At 45.0% G+C, this 27,526-nt stretch overlaps 1 protein-coding gene across 2 annotated transcripts in view; it reads right to left on the reverse strand.

Annotated features, from left to right (window-relative positions):
• PLCXD1 (phosphatidylinositol specific phospholipase C X domain containing 1) overlaps positions 1-25,216 on the reverse strand; it is a 44,102-nt gene extending 18,886 nt beyond the window's left edge. Inside the window, exon 1 of one of the 2 annotated variants that reach the window (XM_088456944.1) lies at positions 25,164-25,216. In XM_088456944.1, coding sequence (XP_088313070.1) covers positions 25,164-25,213 — 50 coding nt within the window. In that variant the 5' untranslated portion in view covers positions 25,214-25,216. Of the gene's footprint in view, positions 1-24,311; positions 24,612-25,163 lie in introns of those variants that run through there. The other variant, XM_088456949.1, reaches the window with a different exon arrangement.
• Positions 25,217-27,526: the final 2,310 nt, after the last annotated feature.

Here is a 27,526-nt window from a genome sequence, read left to right on the forward strand (position 1 = left end):
TGTTCCCCATGGGGAACGCCTGGTCGATGGACTTGGTTGGCCACGCGTTATCTAGCCGGAAGCGGTAGTATGTCATTTTCATAGGGGAGTCGCAGGCCATCTCTATTTGACCACGTGGTGTCTGGTAGGAAGTGCGCCTTAGTGAATTTGACCAGCTAGTCACGCCAGCCACGTGATGACCCGCCGGAAGTGGATCGCGATGTGCGGTCACGTCGGGGTGATGATTAGCGCTCAGGGTGAAAACTGGCTGGCTATAGATAAGCCGGGCACGTGGCGCTCTACCAGAGGTAAATTTGAGTTACTTCCGGGTAGTGGATCAGCCGGTCAGTGTGACGTAAGGTCACATCCGGTATACACAATTGATGGCCATTAGCACACAGCTGATGGGATAATTGCCTCTCAATTATGGAAGGGGCGTGTTTAAAGGTATTTAAAGCCGGCAAGTTCATCACACAGTTACACTTTGACAAAGGCAATTAGCCGAAACGCGTTAGTGTGATTTCAAGGACCGTGGCCTGTTTGGGGACTGCATCAGATCTAAGAGGTATCATATGGTTGTGGACTTCTATCCAGATTGGAAGTCCATTGGGTATATGCTGTTATCACCTGCCTTGGTCTGAAGGCCCCCTCTGGTACATGAGCATTTTTATGTGTATTTGTGTCATAATAAAGTTTGTTAAGATTTTACACTATGGGATATCCCTGTGCTTAAATTCTTTTGAGGGTCAACGCCTATCCACGCAGAATCTCGATCTAAGAGAATTCATTTGATTGGGAATTTCAAGGAGAAACATATATTTCAAGTCCTAGATGAGGAAAAAGTGGAAGATAGACATTAACATTGGATTGAAGAATTTGGATACATATGGACCGTGTGATGTGATTATAGTGAACATTTATTCACATATTTATACCCTAGAGGAGCTTGCTCTTGGCACTTTTTGTTCATTTGATTTGTGTATTATTGTGGTGGGGACCACATTTGTGGCTTAAGCAGCATTTTCCAGAGTTTGGAGCGCAGTTTTTTACTTTTTAGTTTCACTTCAGAGGCCAGCGTTCCCAGTGATGCATGACGTCACCCGCGATGAGAGGAGCCTGCGCCTGCCGCTTTGGATCTAATTAGATCCTGTCAGTGTCTACACAGGACGGTGGGAGTGAAGACGAAGTGGACTGGAGTGGAGCCCAGTGGCCATCGTGAAGAAAGGCAAATCCTGCACAGGTGAGTGTTGCCTGTTCGATACTGGGAGGGGGCACAGCATAAGGGGCATTACTGGGGGCACAACATAAGGAGCTCTGCATAAGGGGCATTACTGGGGGCTCTGCATAAGGGTCACTACTAAGGACATTACTGGGGGCTCTGCATAAAGGGCATTACTGGGGGCACTGCATAATGGGCACACATTTATGGGGCATTGCATAAGGGGCACTGCTTTGGTTTTTATTAATAATAAACCTTTCAAATTTGCAAATAAGACTTTTTTGTTGCGGCCCACACTCAGACCTTGAATATTCGGCCCAATTGGCATTTTGAGTTTGACATGCCTGATCTAGAACAACCTGTCTTGGATTGAGGAGATCAAACTGAAATGAAAGTCTGTTAAATGTTGCATAGTTTCAAGTACATGTTCTGACATGTTGCATGTTTTATTGTTTTTATTAAATAAATGTGGTGGATGATAATGTGATGTTGCTTAGCTTATCTTTTCACATCATTGGTAAATGTTGAAGTATTTTTAAATTATAACACAAAATCAACTACATTGCAAAATGTATGTAGACACCCGCCCATCACATCCAAGAGGCTCATTCCAATACTAAGGGCATTAATATAGATTTGGTCCTTTTTTGGGGGGCTATAACAGCCTCCACTCTTCTCAGAAGGCTTTACATTAGATTTTGAAACATGGCTGTAGAGATTCGCATCCATGCAGCCACAAGAGAATTAGATGAGGTCAGTGCTCTGTGCAAGCCAATCAAATTCTTCAACACCAAACTGAGAACAGACTGCTATGCACTACAGCACTCTGCGATCCTGTTCTGTAATCTTGTGTAGCCTACAGCTTTGCAGCTGAGTTGATGTTGCCCCTGGGCATTTCCACTTCACTATACAAGAGCAGGAGAGATCTAGCAGGGCAGATATTTCACAATTGGACTTATTGAAAACTCTGCAATTCTATTGCAACTATTTGGACTATGGATACTACATGGCTGTATGCATCTATTAGCAATGGGTATGGCTGAAATTGCCAAGCACACTAATTAGAAGAAGGAGTGTCCACATATTCCAGCAATGTAGTGTAGTGTATTTCTAGAAATACGGGTAAATCAAGGTTACTTAATGATGCACCATCGATTGTAGGGTTTGTAATACCTAATGGGCAAGTAGATTCCTTGGACCTGATACTGAGTTGGGTGCAAGCCAATGTAGGACGCAGTTGTAATTAAGACTCACCGGGGTAAATTTACTAAGGTGGGAGTTATAGAAGATATTACCTGGAATCTGGTTGCTATGGGCAACATCACTTCTTAATAGAAGGTGCTAGATGAATGAGAAGTAGAATCTGATTGGTTGCTATTGGCAACATCACTTCTTAAATAGAATTCCCATCTTAGTAAATTTACCCCAGTGTCTCAGAAATTTCTTCAAAGTTGGGTGTTCCTGGGCGGTGGCTATGTGGACGCATGGAGATGGGTCGTGTTATGGGGCTGTCACTGAAGTGTTTGCGAACTCAGACGCATTATATCTCACATTGGGTGCCATATTCTTATGGAAAACCTGCACCTAGCATGGGGCTGGAGCAAGTTTCATGGTGTGCCTGATGGTTGCGTCTAACACACCAATCGGTATTTGAGTGCCTAAAGAAGCTCATAGCGGGCAGCTCAGTCCTTGCACATGCAGACGCACGGTTGTACTCCAGGAAAGGCTTTTGGCACAATTTGCATAAAGTCACTGAAGCAATACAGGCAAAAGATACACAGATGCTGCAGCGTCAGATTCAGAATCAGGCCCGTATATGTTCATGTTCAATGTTGTAAGTTATACCTTCAATAAACACATAAATGAGCTGGTAACCACACTCCTTCAGTTCTAAAGTTTTTACAGGACCTGGAAAGTGCACATTACAGTTATAGGTTATCAGAGGACAGAAATACATTTAGTTTTCTGGTACTGGTCATATTCAAGCAACATTTTATATGGTAAATTCACATTTTATACTTCCAGTACACATCCCTAAAGAAAAGAACAAAAAATGAAACAAGAAAATAGACAAAGACCATGTTGCACTAATCTAAGGGGTAAATTTACCAAAGGTCGGTTTTGAGTTTTTGATCAATTTTAGTCAATTTTGCAAAGTGACCAAAACCGCATATTTCCTAAAGGCGAAACCGACAAAAAACCTGACTTCAGAACATCGGGCAGCAATCAACACTTTTACATAGACGCCTATAGAAACCAGAGATTTAATAACAGTCGGTTTGAAAAACGATCAAAAACCAATGGCCAAAGCACTGTATAGATCAGCATGAACTGTGCAGATTTTTTAGGTGTTAAATGTAAAGAAATAGTTAAAAGCTTTTTAAAATTGCGTGGCATATCCACCAAAAACCATATCCAGCCCCAAACCACTCAACCTGGTCCCATATAGGAAAATAGTGTGTGGTTCCCCTTATTTTCCTATAACCAGCATTGGGCTGAACCAGCTGGGGGCTTACGTTATAGCAGGGAGACACACAGCGTAGGGTCCCCCTTCTATAATGTAAACCAGCTCCAAACTGGTCAGCCCAGGACTGGAATTCCTCAAAAAGTGGGTGTCACAAATCCGGTACTTAGACCCTCTTGCCCTACTCGGGGCTGCCAATTTACTGGCTGGCGCATGTCAGGATTCTCCTATAGCTGTGATCAGGCACAGTAAGCTCGCTGCCATCTTTATAAAAGGAAACTAAGCAGCTGATTCAAATGGAGGGTGTCAGCCTCCTGGTATAAATTGTACACACAAAGAAAAAGGAAGGTGAACAGCGCTGAGAAACTAATGATTCTAATCACAGTGATAGATAAATTAAATAAAACACAAATAATAAAACCCATCTCCTAGCACATGGTATAAAGAGGGGTGTAAAACACATAAGAATGGCTCTGAGCAGCTTGGCAGAATGAAAATTAAATAAACATTTAATTTTCGTTCAGCCAACCTGCTCAGAGCCATTCTTATGTGTTTTACACCCCTCTTTATACCATGTACTAGGAGATGGGTTTTACCATTTGTGTTTTATTTCATTTATCTATCATTGTGATTAGATTCATTAGTTTCTCAGCGCTGTTCACCTTCCTTTTTCGCTGCCATCTTGCCTGAAGTCAGCTGAGTAGTTTAAGCCATATATAGAGTCTCTACGCTGCACATTGCTTTCACATCCAGTCCTGTGCTAGAGCTTCCTATTTAAAAGTGCTCTCTGCCACCTGTCCATTGCCAGTATAAGAAGTCTGCTAGGACTCCTGATCTACTGTGACAGAAGCAGTTCTTAGTTCCTGAGCTCCAGCATCTGTACCAGTTCTCTCAGGGCCTGATTCAGAGCCGCTCGTAAGCGGCTGCTCGTTTGCTCTGAGCGATTTGCCCAACTGCGCATGCGTACGGATCGTTATACGCATGCACGAACCAGTCAGTGCGGTCGAAATTCATGTGCTCGCAAAATAGCGAATGCCTGATAATTTGAGTGACAGAAAGAGGCGTATGTGGGTGGTAACAGGGGAAGGTGCTTGAAAACGGGGAGTGGAGATCCGATCGCAGGCGTGCTTAAAGGTCAAAACGGGCGTTTTATGGGTGTGCATAATTAAAACAGCAGCGTCATTGAGCACGTCACTGGGTTATTTTATAGCCAGAACTGCTCGCAAAATTGTGGTAGCAAAAACCAACCACAAGAATAGCGAGCAGCTCATACCCTGGTCGATGTACTCGATTAATCTAATAAATAGCGGACATGACGTAGGATGCGAGCGGCCAGGGGGCGTAGTTTCCCAAAAAACGACCGCAAGTTTTGTTCGCTCGTTCAGACCTAGAGGCGTGAACAGACCGCAAAGAGCGAACGGTTCATTTGAATAGCCACCCCTTTTTTGTGAACGAACGACCGCAAATAGCGACCGGCTCTGAATCAGGCCCTCAGTTGTTTCACCTGAGTGATCCATTCCAGTGGATTCAGCCTGTCATCAGCACTCACCATTCTGCAGCAAAGTGTTACCATCTGCATACTTGTAATACACCAATGTGTTTCTGACTCCTGCAGTAAGATCTTTGAATCATTACAATCTGCTATAACTAGTCTCCTGCATGCAGTCTCATTTATCAGATATGTTCAAGTTCTACTAGCTGCCATTACAGACCCACATGTTCTACTGTGTTACGGACTGATTCATCTGTACTCATAAGCACTCATTTGTACGGTATGTAGTTAGGAAGCAGACGGTCGAAATGCCGACCGCCGGCTACCCAACTGTCGAAATCCCGATGCCTGTCATTATCCCTACGCCGGTAACCCAACGCCTGCCATACCGAACGAAGGTAAGCTGGGCTACGGGCGTGGACAGCCGTTGGGGGCTAGGGGCTCCCGGGGGGGGACTTCGGGTTAGGCTAGGGGAAGGGGGGGGTTAGGATTAGGTACCCCAGAGGGGAGGTTAGGGTTAGGCACCCCCCCGGGAGGGTTAGGTTTAGGCTACGGGGCAGGGGGTTAGGTTTAGGCACTTACAGGGGAGAGAGGTTAGGGTTAGGCACTAGGGGAGGGGAAGAGAAGATTAGAAATAGTTAATTTACTTACCTTGTCGGGATCTTCACTACCGGTCTTCTGGCGTCGGGATTTGAACCGCCTGACTTCGGTCCAGCAATAAATCATACTGATCCCCATCTGTACTAGGTTGTTCAATTATAGCCACCACAGCCAGATAGAGTGTAAATCTAATTTTTAAAGTATGCTATTTTCCATATAGGTAGGTTTGTCATATCATACCTTTAATTCGGGACACATGAATTACACAGGTTCTGTGGCTGGCTGACTTCATGGGCAAAATGTAATAGGGTGAGAGTTTAGAAAATGTGAGAGTTTGGCAGTAATCTCTCACACTATTACATTGGTCGAGTTTTATCTTCAAAATGGGAAAACATCTGGATAAGAGTTTAAATTGTGAGTTTTTTTAGTGTAAAAAACATGTGAGTTTGCACATTCCCGGACTCTATTACATTGGCCAAGTTTAAAAAGTTTTAGAGTTTACCGCTAAACTCTAACATTTTCTAAACTCTCAGCCCATTACATTTCGCCACAGTCTCCATTTCACCTGGTTTTACTCAGCCACAGAACCTGTGTAATTCATATGTGTCCCGAATTAAAGGGATGATATAGCAAGCTGAATGCTATGGCAAGCTGAAAGGGTGAATGATACTTCAACTCATTCAGTATTCCCTATATCTACTAGATATAGGGAATACTGAATGAGTTGAAGTATCATTCACCCTCCTAGTTTTATTCATTCTAGGGTAGCCTGTCCTGCCCTGCGGCTTCAGTTCTGGGTACTCTACAAATTCAGAATCTAACAGTGGGGACCCCAAAAATAAAATGTGGTCCCCCTCCCGAGGAACAACCCTGGTGGCAGTGAGTGTGGGGTTAATCGTGAAATAATAGATATTGTTCTTTACAGGTCGAGCTTTTAGCTTTGCGGCTCCAAATCTATGGAACTCACAAACTTGCACAGGTCTAGAAGCCGACACTCTGGAGTCTTTCAAAAACAGACTCACCTGTTTACTCCAGCAATTCCTTAATTTCCTAATTTCCCTTTTTAGTCCCAAAAAAAAAAAAAGTAGAAGCCAAATGCTTTGTTCTCTTTTCTGTTAATCTTAATTTGGATCTGTTATTTAAATACAAATGTAAAACACTTTTTGAGCCATACTGGGAGAAAAGTGCTATATACTGTAAATAGAATTGTATTATTATTACGTTATCAGTTATATAGAACCAAAATTACTACTGTACAGTCAATGCAAATTTGATACTTTTCCATCTTTTTTCATTAAGAATGTTGTGCAATAAAAGTACAATACAATTATAATACTGTATAGACTTACAAGAATTACATGCAGAGCTTGCAGTAGATCGTTGCTGCACTAAGGACAGAGGATGTCATTCTGTGTTTATTATGAAAGCAATGTACAATGGAATGTGATATAACTGGATTGTAGCAATACAATATAATTTCAAAGTCGAATGCTTATACAGGTGCAATGATAAATATGACAATAGTACAGATTAACATGCAGGAGATTTGGGGCATATTCATGTAAGCGTTATTCTTACTCTAAAATTTAAACCACTAGGTAGTGACTGATTATATTTTCACAGGCTATAAACTTATTTAAAAGTGAATATTCTTCAACAGCACAGTAACAAAAAATAACAGTAATACAAAAAATAGTGGTTGCTCATATCAGCTTTTTGGTTTTTCACAGGTGCTTGTAAAAGGAGGAATTTACTCTGTACTACAGAAAAAGAAGAAAAAAAAAAAAAAAGTTTCCCTCAAGCACAGCAGCAAAAAGGCTAGAATACTACACGGGCATATTTAGAGGAGCGGGACTGTGTTCACTCACCATCCGGGGTCCCCTCCTCTCTCTCCCGCTGCCGTGGCATACTGACCAGTTTCAGTAGACTCCGGGCACTAGTCTGTGCCCGGAGTCTACTGCGCATGACGCTGTGAAAGTGGCCACTACGGCTATTTTCCATGAGTTCTGTGTAGCGCCTCTCCAGCCGACGTGGGACATTGGAGAGGTATTAGAAAGTATGGGTGCAGGGTGTGCAGCGTGGGCCCCCCTGGACCCAGGGGCCCGTGTGTCCTGCACACCCTGCACCCATTATAGATGCGCCCCTGATACTACATGATAATGGAAATCCAGAGGTCTTTGTTGCATATATTTGCAAATATATGATTAAGCGCCAGGCCATGTACAGGGCTCCCTTGTAATGGTGTCCTTATCGCTACATAAAAATCGCACCCTCTCTGGGTCATGATTGTTGTGCCACATAACAGCAAACAGGGGTGTAGCGAGGGCGAAGCCAGTGGAGATTATGCTTCAGAACCTGTTGGGAGTGCCAGCAGTGCCGTTTCCCTGCCACAGTCGCATGCCTTCTCTGCTCCTCTGGCAGGCCAGTCTATTAATGCATAATGATCTCGGCCGACCCGTACTGTGTATGAGACAGACTACAGTGAGGAGCCGGGCTGTGTCTGTGACAGCCGACATCACATGTGGTTTCTGCACCCCAGAAAGCCTTGCAATTGGCATTCTGGAGGCGCGGTTTTCAGCACTGCAAAAGTGTTTAGGGGGGAACCGAAGTTCCCTTCTATAAGCATTGGAACACCGGCCAAAGGCACTCAGAGTGGGCTAATGTGTGATCATCAGCCCCTCTGAGTGCTGGTTCCTGCTCAGCGGGGACTGACTGACCAGTCCACTCTGAGCTGCCTGTCACACCCTCTGCTGTGTATACATGGGCTGGGTGGAGAACAAAGGCGTATCTATAATGGGTGCAGGGTGTGCGGGGAACACGGGCCCCTGGGTCCAGGGGGGCACTACACCGCACACCCTGCACCCATAAGGTTACTTACCTCTCCAGAGTCCCACGTCGGCACAGGGGTCCAGCGCTGTAAAACGACAGGAAAATGGCCGTGGCAGCCATTTTCCCGTTGTTTGTGCATGCGTAGTACAGGTAAAATGGCCGCCGTGGCCATTTTCCCGGTGACCTATGCATACACTGTGCACTAGTGTGCCCAGAGTCTATAGAGTCTATAACTCCGGCGCTGGCCGCGCACAGCTCAGTGCACTGCCGGCTGCCGGGCGGAGAGGAGGGGGCCCGTTTCAGAGACTGCACACGGGCCCCCTCCTCTCTAGAAACGCCCCTGATGGGGGGAGCATGGTGGCTTGAGGAGGAAGGGGGCACATTGGGGGATCTGTAATCAATGAAGGGGAGGTTATGTCACCAAGGCAAATGGTCCCTGGGGTGGGGGGTGGAGTTATATTACTGGGGAATACAGAAATAAGCCACAGGGGTGGGAACAGATATCATTACAGGGGGTTAATTATTAAAGGAAATTCTATAAAAAAAAAAAAAATGCTCAAGGATTGGGGGATAATGCAGAAAAGGCAGTCTAGAGAGACACACCCACAGGGTGGCAGCAAACACCTATTGGGGGGGGGGGGTGCCATGGCTCCATGCTACACCTCTGACAGCACATACATAAATATATTTAAGTTGAGTGCCAACTCACCTAGGAGGTACCCCAGAAACCTCCATCCAAATAGCACTACAGGAGCCTGCACATCATCCCAATGCTGGTCCCACCCATGCCTCTCAGAACAGCAATAAAAAATAGTGGTTGCTCATAAAAAACAACAATGCTGAAGACATACTATAAAAAAATATTTATTTTTATGAAAAATTAGATGAGATGCTACCTAGGCTTCATCTACATACAGCAATACATACTGTAATATAGTTACGTCTGTAGTTACATCTCATGGATCTTCTTGAAACCTTAGCTCAAGCCCCACTTCTATACGGACATTACACACACTCACCAGCAGTGATCTCTCTGCCCCACTAACTGAGTTAAGAGGAAGCAGGGATAACTCCTTTCTCTGACAAAAAAAAGCCAGAGAAACTGGTTAAATAATTTTGAGTTGGCAACATTCAAAGTACTTTTTTTTATATGAAGAGTACCGGTACTCACATTAACGGACCTCCTGCTTGCTGAAGGTTCTATGACCAAGTAAGTGTCTCCCTGGTCTATAAAGCTGGAACAGAAATGTCCGGTGATACCAGTTTTAGGCAGAAGTGATATCATATACCAGTGATGATGATAAAAGAACTACTTGTTTCTGGGAAAAAAAAAAGTTGCTGATACAGGAAACTGTTGAGTGTCATCGAGTAAAGAAAAGAAATAAAAAAAAAAAAAAAAAAAGCCAATTCCAGCATGTAAAACAAAAAAAGGGAATCACTTCCATACAGCATACTTATGTATTTTACTTGACTCTATAACATTTAGGGCTCTATTTACTACAATCCACATTTAAAATGAGGTTGGAGCACCAGAGGAGCTCAACGGAGCACCAATCACCAGCCCCTGGATCCCTCCAATTGCCCTAAATTTATGTGAAACTAAAATAATGTGAAAAGGGTGTGAAAACATCCTTTCACTTTATTTTAGTAAAAAATAATGTTAATAAGTAGAGCCCTTAGTGAGCTCCAGCCTCCGGCCCTGCCCAGAATATCAAGGTGACAGGTGTCCACTCTGCCCGAAATAAGGATGGCTATCGACCATCGGTGGTTTGCCACTGATGGTTCATATTTTTGCCATCAATGGCAGATGTCCAACGGTTTAGCGCCATCGAAGTCAGACAGTGCAGAGATTTATTTTTTTACCCCGGCGCCCACCTTTTCTGATTGGTCTGTCATCCTCTCCACTCGATTAGAGCCACTGCACACGGCTGTCGGGAGAGGGAGAGAGAGAGACGATATCTCCAACCATCGGTTCCAAACCGACCCAGTACTGCAATCTATCAACATCGGTCTCAAACCAATCAAGTTAATCAATTCATCAACTTCGGACTCATATCAATTTAGTTCTTCAATTCATTATCAGTTATAAACCAATGTTCTCCAAACATCAATTCCAACCCAACTGTCTGCAAACATCAGTTCCAATCCGATCCTACTTCATCAATCCCACATCATCGATTCTATCGCATCAGTTCCAATCCAACCTTGCTTCACCAATTCCATATCATTGATTCCAGTACATCGGTTCCTATCCAATTTTACCATTACAGTTCCTATTCCACTGTCGTCTTTGGGCTCATCACCTCCACTGCATTCTATCTTTCCTCATTGCATGAGGAAGTCCTGGCGCAAGCCACCCAAAATCAATCACACCTGTTCCAACCAACTCCAACCCTCAGGCGTGACAGCGTGTAATTTACAATCAGAGCGGCTGGGCAGCAACTTTCTCTCCCTGCCTCTTAGCTGGCGTCCGCACACTCCATGTAGATGCCCTCTGGCCCTGCTTAATGGCCCATACAATCATGGGGCCCGGGGGAGAGGGGGAGACCGAGACAGAGAGGGAGGGAGGGAGACAGAGAGGGAGGGAGGGAGACAGAGAGGGAGGGAGGGAGACAGAGAGGGAGGGAGGCAGACAGAGAGGGAGGGAGGCAGACAGAGAGGGAGGGAGGGAGACAGAGAGGGAGGGAGGGAGACAGAGAGGGAGGGAGGGAGACAGAGAGGGAGGGAGGGAGACAGAGAGGGAGGGAGGGAGACAGAGAGAGAGAGAGGGAGACAGAGAGAGAGAGAGGGAGACAGAGAGAGAGAGAGGGAGACAGAGAGAGAGAGAGGGAGACAGACAGAGAGAGAGGGAGACAGAGAGAGAGGGAGACAGAGAGAGAGGGAGACAGAGAGAGAGACAGAATGAGATTTATGTGTGTTACAATTAGGTTGGCAGACATAACATTTTTCCAAGTCATCTCTCAAGGAGAGGGAGGCCTAGGATCCAAATTTGTTAGGGAGACCATAACTCTTGTGTTAAGTCTCTGCCCCCATAAAGATCTATAGAGATGGCGACAAGTGCCACTAACCATAAGTAATGAATGATGGGGTAGAATCACCCCATTCTATGGCCATGCTCCCCTGGACGTTTAGCCGGCTCTTGAATAGACCCCAAAGTTATAATGTGTTGTGCAATACATGTGACTCTGCTTTCAGCACACCTCGGACTTGTCCCTAATCGTGGTTCTCAAATGACTTTTCACTCCATTAGAAACTTTGTCATTATTTTGTTGCTGGTTAAGACCTATCTGACGGCACTTTAGATAAATGTGTCATTGTCCAGGAACCACTCATCACATTGTGTATGTCAAACTTGTGAATGACTGCAAGTTCACAACTGCATTTACCGTACCTGATCATGCAGTTACTAGGAGCTCTATATATCAGTCGTGCATTAGTGGAAACATTACAGCAAAACATAATGTAGCTGCAGCGACCGCTCCCCATGCTGAAGAAATATTGAAAACTGAGCCTGTCTGAGAGGTACACCATTAAGTGCAGGGCTGTCCGGTCACTGCCTAAGAGGTTCTATTCGCTGGGTTTGAGAATGGAGGAGCTGAGGAGGGGTGGCCATACTGTGGCTGGCCACCACCCAGATGATGCACATTACTCCTCCTCACCTCCCCATGTATGGGCTGTGCAGCCTATTACAACGATACACTGTATGGAGGTCACTACATTGCTGTGTATACTGTATGGAGAGTTCAGGCTGTGCCGCTTTATATTATGGTCAGGGGCAATTATTGATTTAATTTGGATGCAAATAATATATTTAAATGTTGATATTTGAATTTTGAAACACGTGGACCTGGGCCGCCTATTTTTCTAACTTCGTTCCTTCGCATGCCAAAAGCTGGCAACACCACTGCCTCCCATTGGCGGGTATGACATCTCAAGAGGGTATTACACAGTTGCTTGATAAATTGAGTATATACCACAGTCCCTATAGCAGGCTATGTGTATGCATTTAACTGGCACTCCCGGGGGGACAGTGTTAGGTACTCCCCGAGGAGGGTTAAAATAGGAGATGGGGGTTAGGGTTAGGCACCATGGGGGGGGGGGGGGGAGGGAGGTTACAGTTAGGCAGTCCCTGGGGAGGTTAGGTACCACTAAGGGAGGGTTGGGGGGTGGGGGGGGGGTTTAGGGGAGTTAGAAAGGGAAGGGTTAGGGTACTTTCCAGCCCTAGTTGGGATCTTCAATGTTCGGGCTTCTGGCGTCGGTATTTGGTCCGCTGGGAATAGATCCGGCGGCATTACATACTGAATCCATTAAAAGCTACTAATGTGGGCCATGTCAGATCATAATCTAACTAACTTTCTACTGTATATAATTATGAGGATTAGTTCCCTTCATAAAATACTACAGCCTGTCTAAACATGTTAAGCACATAAACACATTAATAAGAGACAAACTCTTGACTTGCAAGTGCAATTACTGGAATGAATATATAATTCTCCACTTTAGTTCTTCTTTCTTGTAAAAGAAATTTCCCTTAATAGGAACAAATAATATGCCGAGTAAGTTCTGTTTAGTCGATAGAGGAAGTGAAAGCAAGTGCATATATAAATTTTCTCTACTATTTATGGTTGAGCAAATACTATATTTAGGGAGATATATATGCCCCAGGTTCCTAGCTTGTGTCTGGTAGACAGCGAATACCCAGTTTCCACTAAAAACCCTGATCCAACCCGGGACACTGAGAATGCAGAGCAGTCTAGTCAGAATACCGACAGCGGAATCCAGACAGGCAGAATCCCAACATGCATTGGAGTGAATGGTAAGTATTTTGCCTAACCCACCCTTCTCAGTGGCTAACTCTAACCCTCCCCCCTCCTCCCTAATCCTAACCATCCCCCTAGTGCTTAACCCTAATGCCGCTAGGTAACGTTACCCTCCCCGTGCACCTCTATACTTACTTTCGTGATGCAGACGGTCGGGATACTGGTGTCGGGATCCCGACCTGTAGGGATTTCGGCGCCATTAGAACCGTTGGCATCCCATACGCTAGGAAGCCCACTACATCCCCTTGTACCAAGGCCCTGGATTGGTGTGCTATTAATTGGCTGCTGCATGCAAGGTACTGCAAGCTGGTGAGCCCCTCAAAATGTCAGGGGAATACAGTTGATGTAACCTGTATACTTAGTGATACTTAGCATTATGATACATGGTAGTCACTGTGGGATTAGTTCCTTATTTGATGCATGATGCTATATCGGGGAGACATTTTTCCCACTTCTGACGCCATGAAAAACCCAATTTGTTACAGAAGTAAATAACCCAGACCCGTTTGATAATGTTGCTGATACAGTAGCAGTGGGAATGTTCCACGAGTCTGAAGTGTTCCCTTTTTCATGCATGGTTTGGGAGTCAGAGTGACTGAAGTAGAAAACGTTGTTGAACCTGGTGACTGTATGCCTGAACTTGAAGAAAAGAGATCTTTGCTGCAGAACATTTTAAATACCAGACTCTGGTAAAGGCTAGAGAGAATGTAAAAGTGGTTAATGGAACCCCCTGTGGAGCCTGTAGAGGTTGTCATTTCCTCACATGGCAGTATGTCAGGATTTGTTGTATCTAGTCTCCAAGAGAAGATATTTTGGAACAATTGAAAGTCCCTAAGGCATATTGAAGAAAAGGGTTGTACCTGGCTCATGGCCACAAAAACTAACGACATCTAGGGGTAAAAAAAACTCTCAGAGAGAATGTTGTAGTGATTTTTATGGCCAGGGGTCCATAGAGATGTATCAAACTACTGTGCACCCTGCCCAGAGTGTCAGTACCATGCTCCCAGGCCACATTATAGAAGTCAGCTTGTCCCATTACCCATTATTGAGGATCCGTTTGAGAGAATAGCTATGGATTTGGTTGGACCGCTAATAAAGTCTGCCTGGGGTTATTAGTATATTTTAGTGGTAATGGGTTATACTACCAGATTCCCAGGACCAATACCATTGTGCAATACATCAACAAACACAATTTCTAGGGAACTATTACATGTCTTTAGCAGAGTTGATATACCTAACTGATCAGGGTGCCCCATGTATATCACGAATCATGAAGGAGATGTGCCATCTGTTTAAGAACCTCCGTGTATCGCCCCCAGACTGATGGTTAAGTGGTTTAGTAGAGAGGTTTAACAAAACTTTAAAGAATATGCTAAAGAAAGTGTGGATAAAGATCGGAAAGATTGGGATTTATTTATTACCCTATATGTTGCTGCCCATTTGAGAGGTTCCACAATCTTCCATGGGGTGCTCATCTTTTTATTTGCTGTAATGGAGACACCCAAGGGGAAAGCTGGATCTTGAAAAAGAAGTGTTCCAGCCTGGGAAAAGAAAGGCAGAACAGATCTACCATGTAAATCTTATAACATCTTGGAAAGAGAGTAGCTCCATCAGCCAGAGCTGCCATTAGAAATTGTGGGGCGTGGGACTGACAAAATAGGCAGGGCCCCCTCCTCCAGCATCTTCCCTTCTCCTGAGGTAGCATGTGGCTCAGTGATGTTACAGACACTCAAAACAGCTGCCTTAATATTATTAGTGCACTTTAACTGAATTAAACACAAATTTGTTTCAGTATGTGACATACTGTACAAGTGATTATATTTAGCCTAAATATAATCACTTGTACGCCACATGATGAAACAAATCATCCCATAAATTAAAAGTCTCATTATTTACCTCCTTGAAGGAGACTCTTTCTGTCTTCTTCCTCTGGCCTGGCTGGCTTGCTGGCATCGCTTCTCATGCATGGTGGCTCCTCTGACTACCTTTGTCCCCTTCCAGTGGTGCAGTATGAACAAAGCAAACAACAAACCTATTGAAGTGGAGGGGGGAGATCATGTAGTCAGGGCCAGGGGCGCAAGTTCATCCCCATCACTCAGAGAATCTTTGCCTACTCTCCCTAGAGTCACAGGAGGCTCTGGATTTTCCTGGTAATCCCCTGCACCCCCGACAAAGTAAGCAGATCTCCCGCATCCACCCCCCACTTCCTAGGATGGGGAGGTTTTCACAGAAATTTGCAGGTCCGTCGAGAGGGGTCGGGGCTAAATGATGCAAATTGTGTCATTTAGCCACACCCCCTCCTCTTGGACTCACAAATCGCAGGCTTTTCCTGTAAAGAAGTGAGGCCTAATGGCGGCTATAGTCAGGCCCCTGAAGCTGAGTGCAGAAGCTCCTCTCCGGCTGCTCCTGGAAAGGATTCCACAGAATTTGGCAAGTATGGCTCAGAGGCAAGTTAGAGTTAGGTTGTGAGGCACTGGCCAGCTGAGTAAGCCTCAGCTGACGCAGGTTAGCCAGCTTGTGAGGCCAGGAAGTTTGCATCCATAGACGCTGACCCTGGCCTCATTCATCACTGAACACAGAGGCGACATGCCAGTTTCAAAGAACACAGGCTGTCCTCGCTCCTGCACCGCTCTGCAGATGCCTCTGCCTGAAAACCCTGATATCTATGTATGTATATATTTTTTTTTTTATAGGTACTGGAGGTGTATCTGATCTGTCTTAAAGTCATAAATACACTATCTTGCTCTTTTAATTTATCACTCAAAGAGAACAGGTCTATGCAATATGGAACCATCCTAGACTTAAACAAAGGGTACTGGCTTTTTCTGCACCAGAGGACCTGCTCCAATACAAGATGTTGCCATTTGCTTACATGGGGGGCACCTGCCACCTTTCAGAGGATGCTGGATAAAATTCTAAAAGGCCCCATAGACCGTATGCTGCTGCTTATCTCTATGATGTATAGTCCTGATTGGCATTCCCACTTACCCAGGATACAAGCAGAATTGGACAAAAAAGTGTTGTTTAGGGATACAAGAGGTGAAATATTTTAGATACATCATAGGTAGAGGTTTGATAAAGTCTCAACTTAATAAAATTGAGGCAATACAAAATTGGCCACAACCCCTAAATAAGAAGCAGATGAGAGCTTTCTTAGGAATCACAGGGCATTATTGAAGATTTATACCCGATTTTGCCACCATTGCTATCCCTTTGCCTGACTTTACCAAGGGTAAACAGCAGGGGCTGGCTGGCAACTTTTAGCCTGGGGGCAAATGCATGCAGGCGGCCCTGGCAGAGGAGTAACGTGTAGCCAGGGTGCCCGAAGAACTTGCATGCTACGGCGCCCCCCCCCTCAAATGTTTCAGGGAGGAGGCGGGTCCATATGGGATTAATGTAAGGTAAAAATAAAGATTAGGGGCAGCCCCCTGTCGTAGTCAGGGCCGTTTCTAGGGGCAGGCGACCCGTGCAATCGGACGGGGCGCGCTGCCTCCTACCCCTGCTGTAGAAACAGCATGTTAACTGCCGAGCGCCCGCTGAGATTCAGTTACCAGCGGGCGCCCGGCAGAGCAGAGCAGCCGGAGACGGAGGCTCCTGCTTCCGGCTCCCACAATGTGCACTATGGGAGGACGTCATGACGTCTTTCCCATAGTGCAGAGAGAGGAGCAGCCGAGCGGAGCGAACGCCAGAGCGGGGCTGAAGGTAAGTAAGTGTTACTGTTTTTGTTTTTTTTTGTGTGCAGGCAGCCTGGACAATACTTGGGGGGAGGCACTACTACTGGGGGCACTTCTGCTGGGGGAGCCACCACTACTGGGGGCACCTGGGTACAGCTACTAGGGACATTACTCTGGGGGCACTTCTACTGGGGGAGACACTACTACTGGGGACATTACTCGGGGGGCACTTCTACTGGGGTTATTGCTTAGGAGGCACCACTACTGGGTGCATTACTCAGGGGCCAAGGGCACTTCTACTGGGGTCACTACTACTTGGGGCTTTTCTACTTGGGGCACTACTACAAAGGGAGCATTACTATTGGGGGAACTAATACAGGGGCATTAATACTGGGGAATTTATAAAGGGGACACTACTACAGGGGGCATTACTATTGGGGCAATACAACTGGGGACACTACTACTGGGGCACTACAACAGGGACCATTACTATTGGGGGCATTACTGATGGGGGCATGACTACAGGGGACATTACTAATGGGGGCTCTGCATAAGTTACACTACCACTGTGGGCACTGCATAAGGGGCATATATACAGGGGGCACTGCATATGGGGACAACTACAGGGGGCACCGCATAATGGGCACTTTTGCCTGAAGCCAGTGGGGGGGAAGCCTAAAACCTGTCGGGATGGAATGGTAAGGGAGGGGGCTGGAATGAAGTGTGTATTATGTGAATCATGTTTTTTCAATGTGTTTTATGTGGTTCTGGATTTAATAATGTATTTGAGGTGGATGTGGTTTTAAAACGTAGTTTATGTGCCTCTGGCTTTTCCAATATATTTTATGTGGAAGTGGTTTGTTGCATTGTATTTTATGTGGATCTGGCTGGGCTCGCTCCCAACGCGACTAAAACCGGGTGTGATGCAAGGTCATACTTCTGCATGCACACAGAAATGCGGCGTGGGCTTGTGACAGCTAAGCCACACCCCAATTTTTGAGCGCGCGCCTCCGGCGCGCGCATGCTGTCTATCTTTTGTTTAGCTACATATATTTTTCAGCGCTTTGCCTCTGACAGGTTAGACACCCCTGTACTCAGTAGTCATGGTGGCTGTCATTCTGTGATCTTTCTAGATCACGCTCCCTTACTGTGATACCACACCCCCTCACGATGACGCCACGCCCACTCCACAATATTACTGCTTCGAGGGGGGGGGGGCGCATTTTGACTGCTCGCACTGGGAACCTCAGACCCTAGAAACTGCCCTGGTCGTAGTGCCCATATGCAGTGCCCCCGTGTACCACAGGAGAGAACACCCTTATGCAGGCCTCCAGTAGTGCTCCCAGTAGTGATCCCCCCTATGCAGTGCCCCTTGTGCCCCCAGTAGTAAGCCCCTTATATAGTGCCCCCAATAGTAATACCCCCTATGCTGTGCCCCTTATATAGTGCCCCCAGTAGCAGTCCACCCCCCATGCAGTGCCCCCAATAGTGGTAACCCTTATGCAATGCCCCTTAAATAGTGGCCCCAGTTGTAGTCTTCCCCCTAAGCAGTAGCCCCAGTATTGCCCTTTATATAGAGCCCCCAGCAGTGGTCCCTCAATGCAGTGCCCCCAGTGGTAGTCCCCTCCCCCTATGTAGTGCCCCTAGTAGTAGTCCCCTCCCCCTATGTAGTGCCCCTAGTAGTAGTCCCCTCCCCCCTATGCAGTGCTCCTAGTAGTAGTCCCCTCCCCTTGTAGTGCTCCTAGTAGTAGTCCCCTCCCCTTGTAGTGCCCCTAGTAGTATTCCTTCCCCCTTGTAGTGCCCCCAGTAGTAGTAGTCCCCCCCTTGTAGTGTCCCCAGTAGTAGTCCCCCCCTTGTAGTGCCCCCAGTAGTAGTAGTCCCCCCCTTGTAGTGCCCCCAGTAGTAGTAGTAGTCCCCCCTTGTAGTGCCCCCAGTAGTTGTAGTCCCCCCCTTGTAGTGCCCCCGGTAGTAGTAGTCCCCCCCTTTGTAGTGCCCCCAGTAGTAGTAGTCCCCCCCTTTGTAGTGCCCCCAGTAGTAGTCCCCCCCTTTGTAGTGCCCCCAATAGTAGCCCCCCCTTTGTAGTGCCCCCAATAGTAGCCCCCCCTTTGTAGTGCCCCCAGTAGTAGCCCCCCCTTTGTAGTGCCCCCAGTAGTAGCCCCCCCTTTGTAGTGCCCCCAGTAGTAGCCCCCCCTTGTAGTGCCCCCATAAGTAGTAGTCCCCCCCCCCTTGTAGTGCCCCCAGTAGTAATCCACCCCCTGGTAGCGCCTCCAGTAGTAATCCCCCCCTGGTAGTACCCCCATAGTAATCCCCCCCCCTGGTAGTGCCCCCAGTAGCCCCCCCCCCAGTAGAGAGAGACTTAATAAAAAATAAAAAAAACACTTACCTGAAACTCCCGCTCCTGGTCCCGCCGCTAACAGCTCCTCCGGCCGCTTTGCATGGGAGAGACGTCATTACTCATGACGTCTCTCCCATTACCCACTGCGGGAGCCGGACGATGGCTCCCGCAGTGGGAGCAGCAGCAGCCGATGAGAGTCTGACAGACTCTCAGCGGCTGCTGATTACAGCAAACACACAGCTGCCGGCTCCGGCGGCTGTGTGTTTGTGCTGTGTAGCGCTGACCAAACTCCGTCCGGTCAGCGCTACACACGCGGTGCAATCTGTGTCACAGTGACAGACTGCCCGCGGCCCGTATGACGCTGCGGCCCGGGGGGCACATGGCACCCTGCCCCCCGGCCCAGCCCGCCACTGGTAAACAGTCAGTATTGGTTAAGTGGAATCCTGAGGCAGAAATGGCTTTTCAGGCATTGAAGGTAGCTTTGTGCACCCAACCAGTTTTAATGACACCTGACTTTAAAATTTAATTTGTTGTGCAGACAGATGCAGGTCTATGGATAGCTGCTGTTTTGCTCAGAACATAGGCGAAAAACAACATCTTATTTACTTATGTAGGAAATTGAATATACGTTAGGCCAGTGTTGAAAAAGCAGCATTGGCAATTAAATGGGCATTAGAAACAATAAAGGTACTATCTTTTGTGTATTCAATATATAAGGATACGGATCATGCTCTTTTGAAATGGATTTCTGAAAATAAAGAAACCAAAAATGGGAGAATCACTAGATGGTTCTTGGTATTGCAAAATTTTAAATACTCAGAGCATAGACCATGAAGCCAACTTGCCAATGCAGATGCTTTGTCCAGTATTTTTGTTTAGGGACTACAGTTGTTCCGCTTCACAGGTCGAAACAGAAGGGGATATGCTACAAATATACTGGGGAAGTTGTCAACAGGAGATATATTTGCCCCAGCTTCCTAGCTTCTGTCTGGTTGACAGTTAATTAGCAACCTTCATTGCCAGGCCACCTGTGACAGGCTGATAAAAGGTGGGTCAGTTTCTCTAGTCTGTCTCTCCCTCTCTGGGGAGCAGGTTGGGGCCAGCAGAGAGAAAGACCATTGCGTGTGATTCTAAGTGCTGTGCTAAAAGAGATTTTGTGAGTTGGACACTAGCTCCTTTTACCTTGGGAGAGGGAAACTTATGTTAGTTAGAGCTGGACTGGCTAGTATTTATTTTTAATTGTTTATTCTGTGCTCTCAAATAAAACCAGCTGCGATTACTTGTACCAAGGCCCTGGACTGGTGTGCTACTAATTGGCTGCTGCGTGCAATGTGCTGCACTTTACCCCAGGAGATGGCAGCCATAACCTGATCTTGCGAATACATACACAACCTGGCCAGATTTTAAAATGGCAAAAAACTGCCCTTCACTTATGACGGCGCCCTGCTGAAACAGCCTGCCAGGTTCCAACTCCACCAGCAGGCCACAGCGCACGGCATCTTTTCACAGTGAGAGAAGAGCTCGGGGGCAGCCCAGCATGTCTAAGTGCTGGGCACGCCCCCAAAAGTGATGAAAAGGTGGTGTCTTAAGGATACACCTCCTTTTCTCATGGCCACACCCTCTTTGGCTCACACACTAGTGCCCTTTTACAGTCCATCGACTTAGGGCCTCATTTATCATTCAAAGAGTGATAAAACTAGTTGTATATGATAAATGGTCCCCTAGCCAATAAGCTCCTAACTGCTATCGGTTTGAAAAATGACAATTGGGAGCTGATTGGCTGGAGCACAATTATCATACGCAACGAGTTTTATCATTCTCTGTACAGAATGATATACATACATACATACATACAGTGGGTGTGTCCCGCACTCTTACCTTTCAGTTTGCCCCAGCTACTGGGATGCAATTCAGGGATCTCTCAGGGGAGTCCCACACATATGTTGCACTCTACGTCTGTAGAAAGAAGGCACCCTCCAGATTGTTTGAAGTATTTGGAAATTTCATTTTGAAGGTTTTTTTTTTTCTACATGCCATCAAGGTGCCGACTTCTAGATTCAATTGCCAACAGTGGCGGCTCCAGAGGTGAGGCTGCAGCACAGTCCAACATCAGTATAAGGGAGTCACACCAACTGTCATCCCGACTGCTGCCAAACATCGCTGGTCGGGACTCACTGGGTTGAATTCAATTCAGTGCAATGTTGAAAAGTCGCGGGAGGGATCTCCCGCAGCTATTCAATTCAACGTGCTGTTTGCCTGGGCGGGAAGCAGGTACATCTGATAACACCGGTTCTTGCAACTTAACCTGGGTGTTAAGGTGCGATAAAAGGGCATTCTCCAACTAAAGTGCCGGGCACGCAACTGTTAACACCTCGCTAAGTCGGCAAACAGCTGCGCGCCCGGCACTTGTTGGATTTTTCCTCACATCCCCAGAAGAAATCCTTTAGCCGCCCAAACAGCGCGGTGTATTGAATAGCTGCAGGAGCTCCCTCCCGTGGCTATTCAACATCGCACTGAATTGAATTCGACCCACTGGCAGTTGGTGTGGCTCCCTTATTTGGATTTTGATCTGCGCTGCAGTCCCACCTCTGGAGCTGCCACTGATTGCACATGTTCCTCAAGGCTGTGTCATAGGCAGTAATAATAATAATGCACTATAATACAAATAAGTATAGTATGAACAAACATGGTCTCTCAGGTCCCTCTAAGTTCCAAAATTACATTACTTATATACGGTATACTGGGCTAATAAGACATAGCGTTCCCGCGGGTGGGGAAAACTGCGGTGTAGCGATCATCGCCAGTGAATGCACCCAGCATCCATTCACACCGATAGCAGAGCTTGAGGTTAGCCCGGCATGTCCGTAAGTGCCTGCACACCCCCAAGAGTGACGAAAAGGGGACGCATCTTAAATACACACCCCCTTTTTCTGGGCCACGCACCCTTTTTGAGGGTGCAAATGTGCCTAGAGTTAACACTAAAGACATAATGGCTAAATGTCCCTAAAGCGTAGCACAATACATACAGTAGCAGCATCTATCAAAAAGTAAAATTGCCACAAATACAAGTATTGCAACTTTATAATATTCATATACAATCGACATCCTTCAAACAGCATATTATCAAATAGATCATTTATAATTTTTAAATGATCCAAAAACTTAATGTTGCACCGTGTACAATTCAGCTGTTTGTTTAGGGCATTTACCATTTCCAAAAAGCCGTTTCAAAAGGTTTATTACAAATACTGACAAACCCTAGTGTCAGATGAGAGAAATATATATATATATATATATATACATATATATATATATATATATATATATATATATATATATATATATATATATATATATACATACATACATACATACATACATACACACACACACACACACACACATTATATATAATATATCCAGTATACACACGCACACTTATCCCCATATTCAATTAGAAATCATCAAAAACAGGACCCGACGAAACTAACATGCGAAAAGTACTGTCAGATTTGGGGAAATTAGGCTGACACCCCCCAAAAGATGCACTGACACTGGGGGATCACTCTAGATACCCCTGCTGAAGGTATTTGGGGATACTTAAATGCTCTCAATAGCTGCTAATTAGTGTATTTGCATAATTGGTGAAGAATACCATTTAGGAGGTTTTTTTTGTTGGAAATAAGTTGTCCCAGCACATTTGGGGTACATGAAAATGGGTGCTAGCATATTTTAAAGTTGCTAAAGTGAAGTTTTAAAAATCGTAAAAAATCCACCAGCCGCAAACACCTGCAAACTTAAAAACACCTGGGGCATACTTGGGGACCCCCTGGAGTCTATTTCGCTAGTTTTTAATTTTTGGACTTTTTCGCCCCCAAAATTAAAGTAGTTTTTTGGGGTGATCTAAATTTTTGTAACTTTTTAGCATAGTTTACCTTTGGGAGACTGTCTCAAGGGTGCAGGGAGGTTCCCACAGCTTTGCACCCCAAGACCCCAATCGTGCACTGGATTTTTTTTCGACACCTATTCATAGGCAAAACTTTTTCGCAGGTCCCATTGCATTGATTTTCTACACCGGCGAAAAGTTTTCTGAATTGAATACGGAGGAAACTTATCGCAAGGCAAAATGAAGTCACTCGCGATACTTTTCCGCAGAAGCTGATTTTTCGCACCTAATTGAATACGGCCCATAGTTGAAAAGCAAAGGCAGTGACATTTCAGAGCCTAACTGGCCCTTTTGTCAAGGCAAGCATAACAGTCAGAAGGATACAGTCAACCTGCATGCATTCTATTGGTGATTGGTTTAGTCTGGAGGGCACCTGAGCAAGTATACCTATGTTATCTATGGAGTGCAGGTTTACTATAATGTTATGCTAGCATCACCAGAATGAATAGCAATTGTTACAATACAGGCTCCCTGAGAAATAGTAATAAAGCCATAACATCAGTATGCATAAAGATATCTCTACTAGATTAATAAAGGATTAATAGAATGTATTGCCAGTGTTTTCATTCTGGATAAGCTTGTAAAGTGCCACACATAGAGAGCCATATATAAAAATATATTGCAGCTGAGTTAGTTATAGGGAGAACATACACAAGAGCGAGGCACTGTAATTCTGGACAGAACATCAGTCACAACATCCTAAATTGAAGCAGAGTTAATATTGGGGATAAAATGCACAAGCGTAAAGCAGTCTTTGTGGACAACATATCAGTCAATACATCCTAATGGGACATCTGATCAATTTAGCACGTCAATGTATTAAGGATAAGACTTGTGAAGTATCAGATATATTGCAACATGGGCGCAGGCACTTTGATGCTAAATTTAGTCATAGCGATGGCAGGCATAGCAATACAGCACAGTCAATATGAACAGTATATCAATCACAATACCTTAATGGGGCATCCAGTCACTGTAGCGCATGCTGGCTCAATATGTGTAAGCAGGGCTATTTTTCTGGAAGAATAAGTTCAGGAACTAGAGGTGGAGCTATAGAAAAACTATTTTATACATAAATTATATATTCTATATACATATAGTATTTAGAAAGAAGGCACTCAAAATGGACTTTAAAATAAAACTTATCTTGGCCCAGGACATAACATCATAATTAATGAGAGATTCAGAAACTGAGTTCCTGCTGAAAGATAGCACTGTATGTGTAAAGGCATGAGTCCTATTTAAAGCTGGCAACAGGAAGTGCAAACCAGGAAGTGGGGCAATGTACAATGTGTCTGTAACAGGAAGTGGGGCAATGTACAACGTGTCTGTAACAGGAAGTGGGGCACTGTACAATGTTTCTGTAACAGGAAGTGGGGCACTGAACAATGTTTCTGTAACAGGAAGTGGGGCACTGAACAATGTTTCTGTAACAGGAAGTGGGTCTAGAAATGTAAACAATGCGGGTCTGGCCAGTGTAATAAAGGTAAATGACATAAATGTGCAGTTTGATATGCATATATAGAAAAAATATATACTAGTTGTCACTATTTAGGTGTATTAAGAAAATAAAAATATAACAGATAATTTTTAATACATTATCTATAAAAACACCATATAAATAATATGTGCTTCCATATACCATAATATAACTTGTTAAACATAACTTAATATTATATAAAGTGGTGGGGATAAAGGATGAAGGTAAATAAAGTGTAAACAGTGTATTAATAAATATAGCAGACCAATAATAAATATAAAGGCACTAAAAATATAAGTAGGTGCTCCACTATTGCTTAACTCACAGGTTCTCAAACTCGGTCCTCAGGACCCCCAAACAGTGCATGTTTTCCATATCTCCACACTGAATCAAGTGAAATAATTGCCTCCTCCTGTGGACCTTTTAAAATGTGTCATTGAGTAATGAATACACCTGTGCACCTGCTGGGTGACCTGCAAAACGTGAACTGTGTGTGTGTGGGGGGGGGGTCCTGAGGACCGAGTTTGAGAACCACTGGCTTAACTTAATATGCAGTAGTAGTAAGTTAGAGTGGGACATTAGAGTGGGTTTAGCCTTATTAGAGTATTAGTAATTCAAACTACAACATGCGATGTATGCACTATATTTAGATGTATATAACTTACTGTGTGTCTCTGTATGTTCCACAAATCTGTGCTTACATTATAAATCGATATACTGACTGATATAATATGTCAGGGACTTTGTTTCCGGGTCCCGACGTAGAGCCCAGCCAGCAGCCTTACTTACCTCCGGTCTTCAGTTCGTGGTCCTGGGCAACCGAAGATCATCTTCATGGCAACGCTCCAGCCGCAGGTCTTCCTATCCGCACTAACAGGCGTCCCTCGTACAGTCTAACGTCATCCTCCATGGTTGCCAGCGGTCATCTTGTTGTAGCCAGGGTCCATCAGTATTTCCTGGTTGACTAGTCAGCTGAGAGTCAGCCACCAATCAGCAACAGGCATATTTAAACCCTTCCTGAATGCTCATTCAGTGCCTGTACAATGTCTTTTCAAGTCCTAGTATTTGGCTCCTGATATCATTTGTTCTTTGACTTCCTGTTATCTTTGTGTCCTGCTCCGTGTCTACAGACGCCACTTGCGGTACCAAGCCCGCAGCACCTAAAGACGCTACTTTGGATACAAACTCCGCAGCACCTAAAAGATGCCACTTTGGGTACAAAATCTGCAGCGCCCATTGACGCACATCTGTGCACTTTGTCCATATCACCGTGACACATCTCAGCGTACTATATCTGGAGTTCGTGCACTAACACCAGTCGTTCCACTCCTACCACACTGCTGCATTCTTGTTACAGATTCCTGTCCTTATTGTTCTAGACCTTTTAGTTCTGATTCTACCCATCACTCCCAACACCTCTCTGCTTGTTCAAATAAAGCCTTGTATTCATTCAAAATCTACTAGGATTCAAGTCGGTTTTCTCCTATGAGGAAAATTTATCTGAATCCTCCTCAGTTCTTGCTACCACAGTCTCAGCCCGCAGAGTCTGATTCGTCACAGGAGGCCAACGTTCCCAGAGTCGCGACATAATATATATGGAAGGTGGTGTGCCTTCTAAGCACTCTTGTAGAGAGACCTGGGGAAACACTCAGTGTCATCTTCATGTAACATGATTTGCACACAGAGGGCTGAGTGCTGAGTTAGAGAAAAATATGCGGATTGTATTAATTTAGCCTTCGAGGGGCAACAGTGTCAAGTGTGTGGATCCAAAGGCTCTTACATCTGCATAATTGTAGGCGATCTCTGCCTAAACTTGAGGTTACCCTCAGTCTATTAGTTTGCAGTTGAGACTCGCAATTTGGTGTACTGTTTCTACAAAGTGTCTAGCGACAGGTTTGTCAGAAGTGCCAGTTTGGAGTGCCAACTTAATTGAGGCTCTATGGTTGGGCATTCTTTCTCAAAAGTTTCTGGAGGTAAGGCCGACATAGTAGAGACCACATGGGCACATAAGTATGCATATAACATGGTTTGAGAACAGTGCAACTTATAGTTGATCTTTATATCTTACACATGTGTGGGTGTGGGAATGTGGGGCCAGGAATCATAGCCCTGCACGTTATACAGCCTGCACATCTATAGCTTCCTGGTTTACTTTTTCATAATCATTTAGTTTGTATATTTTTTTTATCCAGATTGCGTTTTAAATTTGGTCCCCTTTTATACGCCATCATCAGAGCACAAGTATCTGTAAAAGGCAGAGAGTTATCCAATTTGATGATTGGCCAATGTCTTTTGAGAGCTGTCTATGTTGCACTGGCTAGATTATCATATTCTCTTATGAATATCAGTCAGTTGTCTTTTTGTATTTTGAGTCTGGGGTACTTGTGTTCAGCTATTGCTTTCTTTAGGCATTTGTTTAGTACCTTGTTAGTATATCCTCATTCTTTAAGCCTATCTATCATCTCTGCCAATTGGTCTTTTGATTATGTATGTTGGTATTGTTGCATATTACTCATAATATTGTGAGATAGGCAGGCTGTCTTTAACAGACGATGATCAGAGGCTAATAAAAACAGATTCCAGTCTGTGGGTTTACGAAAAAGAGTTGTTTGAAGTTTCCCATATTGTCAGTATACTGAGATACCTAGAAAATTCACCAATTGTTTATCCACATGTTGGGTGAATTTA

Source organism: Taudactylus pleione, unplaced genomic scaffold (genome assembly GCF_031769625.1).
Source record: "Taudactylus pleione unplaced genomic scaffold, aTauple2 ptg000041l, whole genome shotgun sequence".
Lineage (NCBI taxonomy): Eukaryota > Metazoa > Chordata > Amphibia > Anura > Myobatrachidae > Taudactylus > Taudactylus pleione.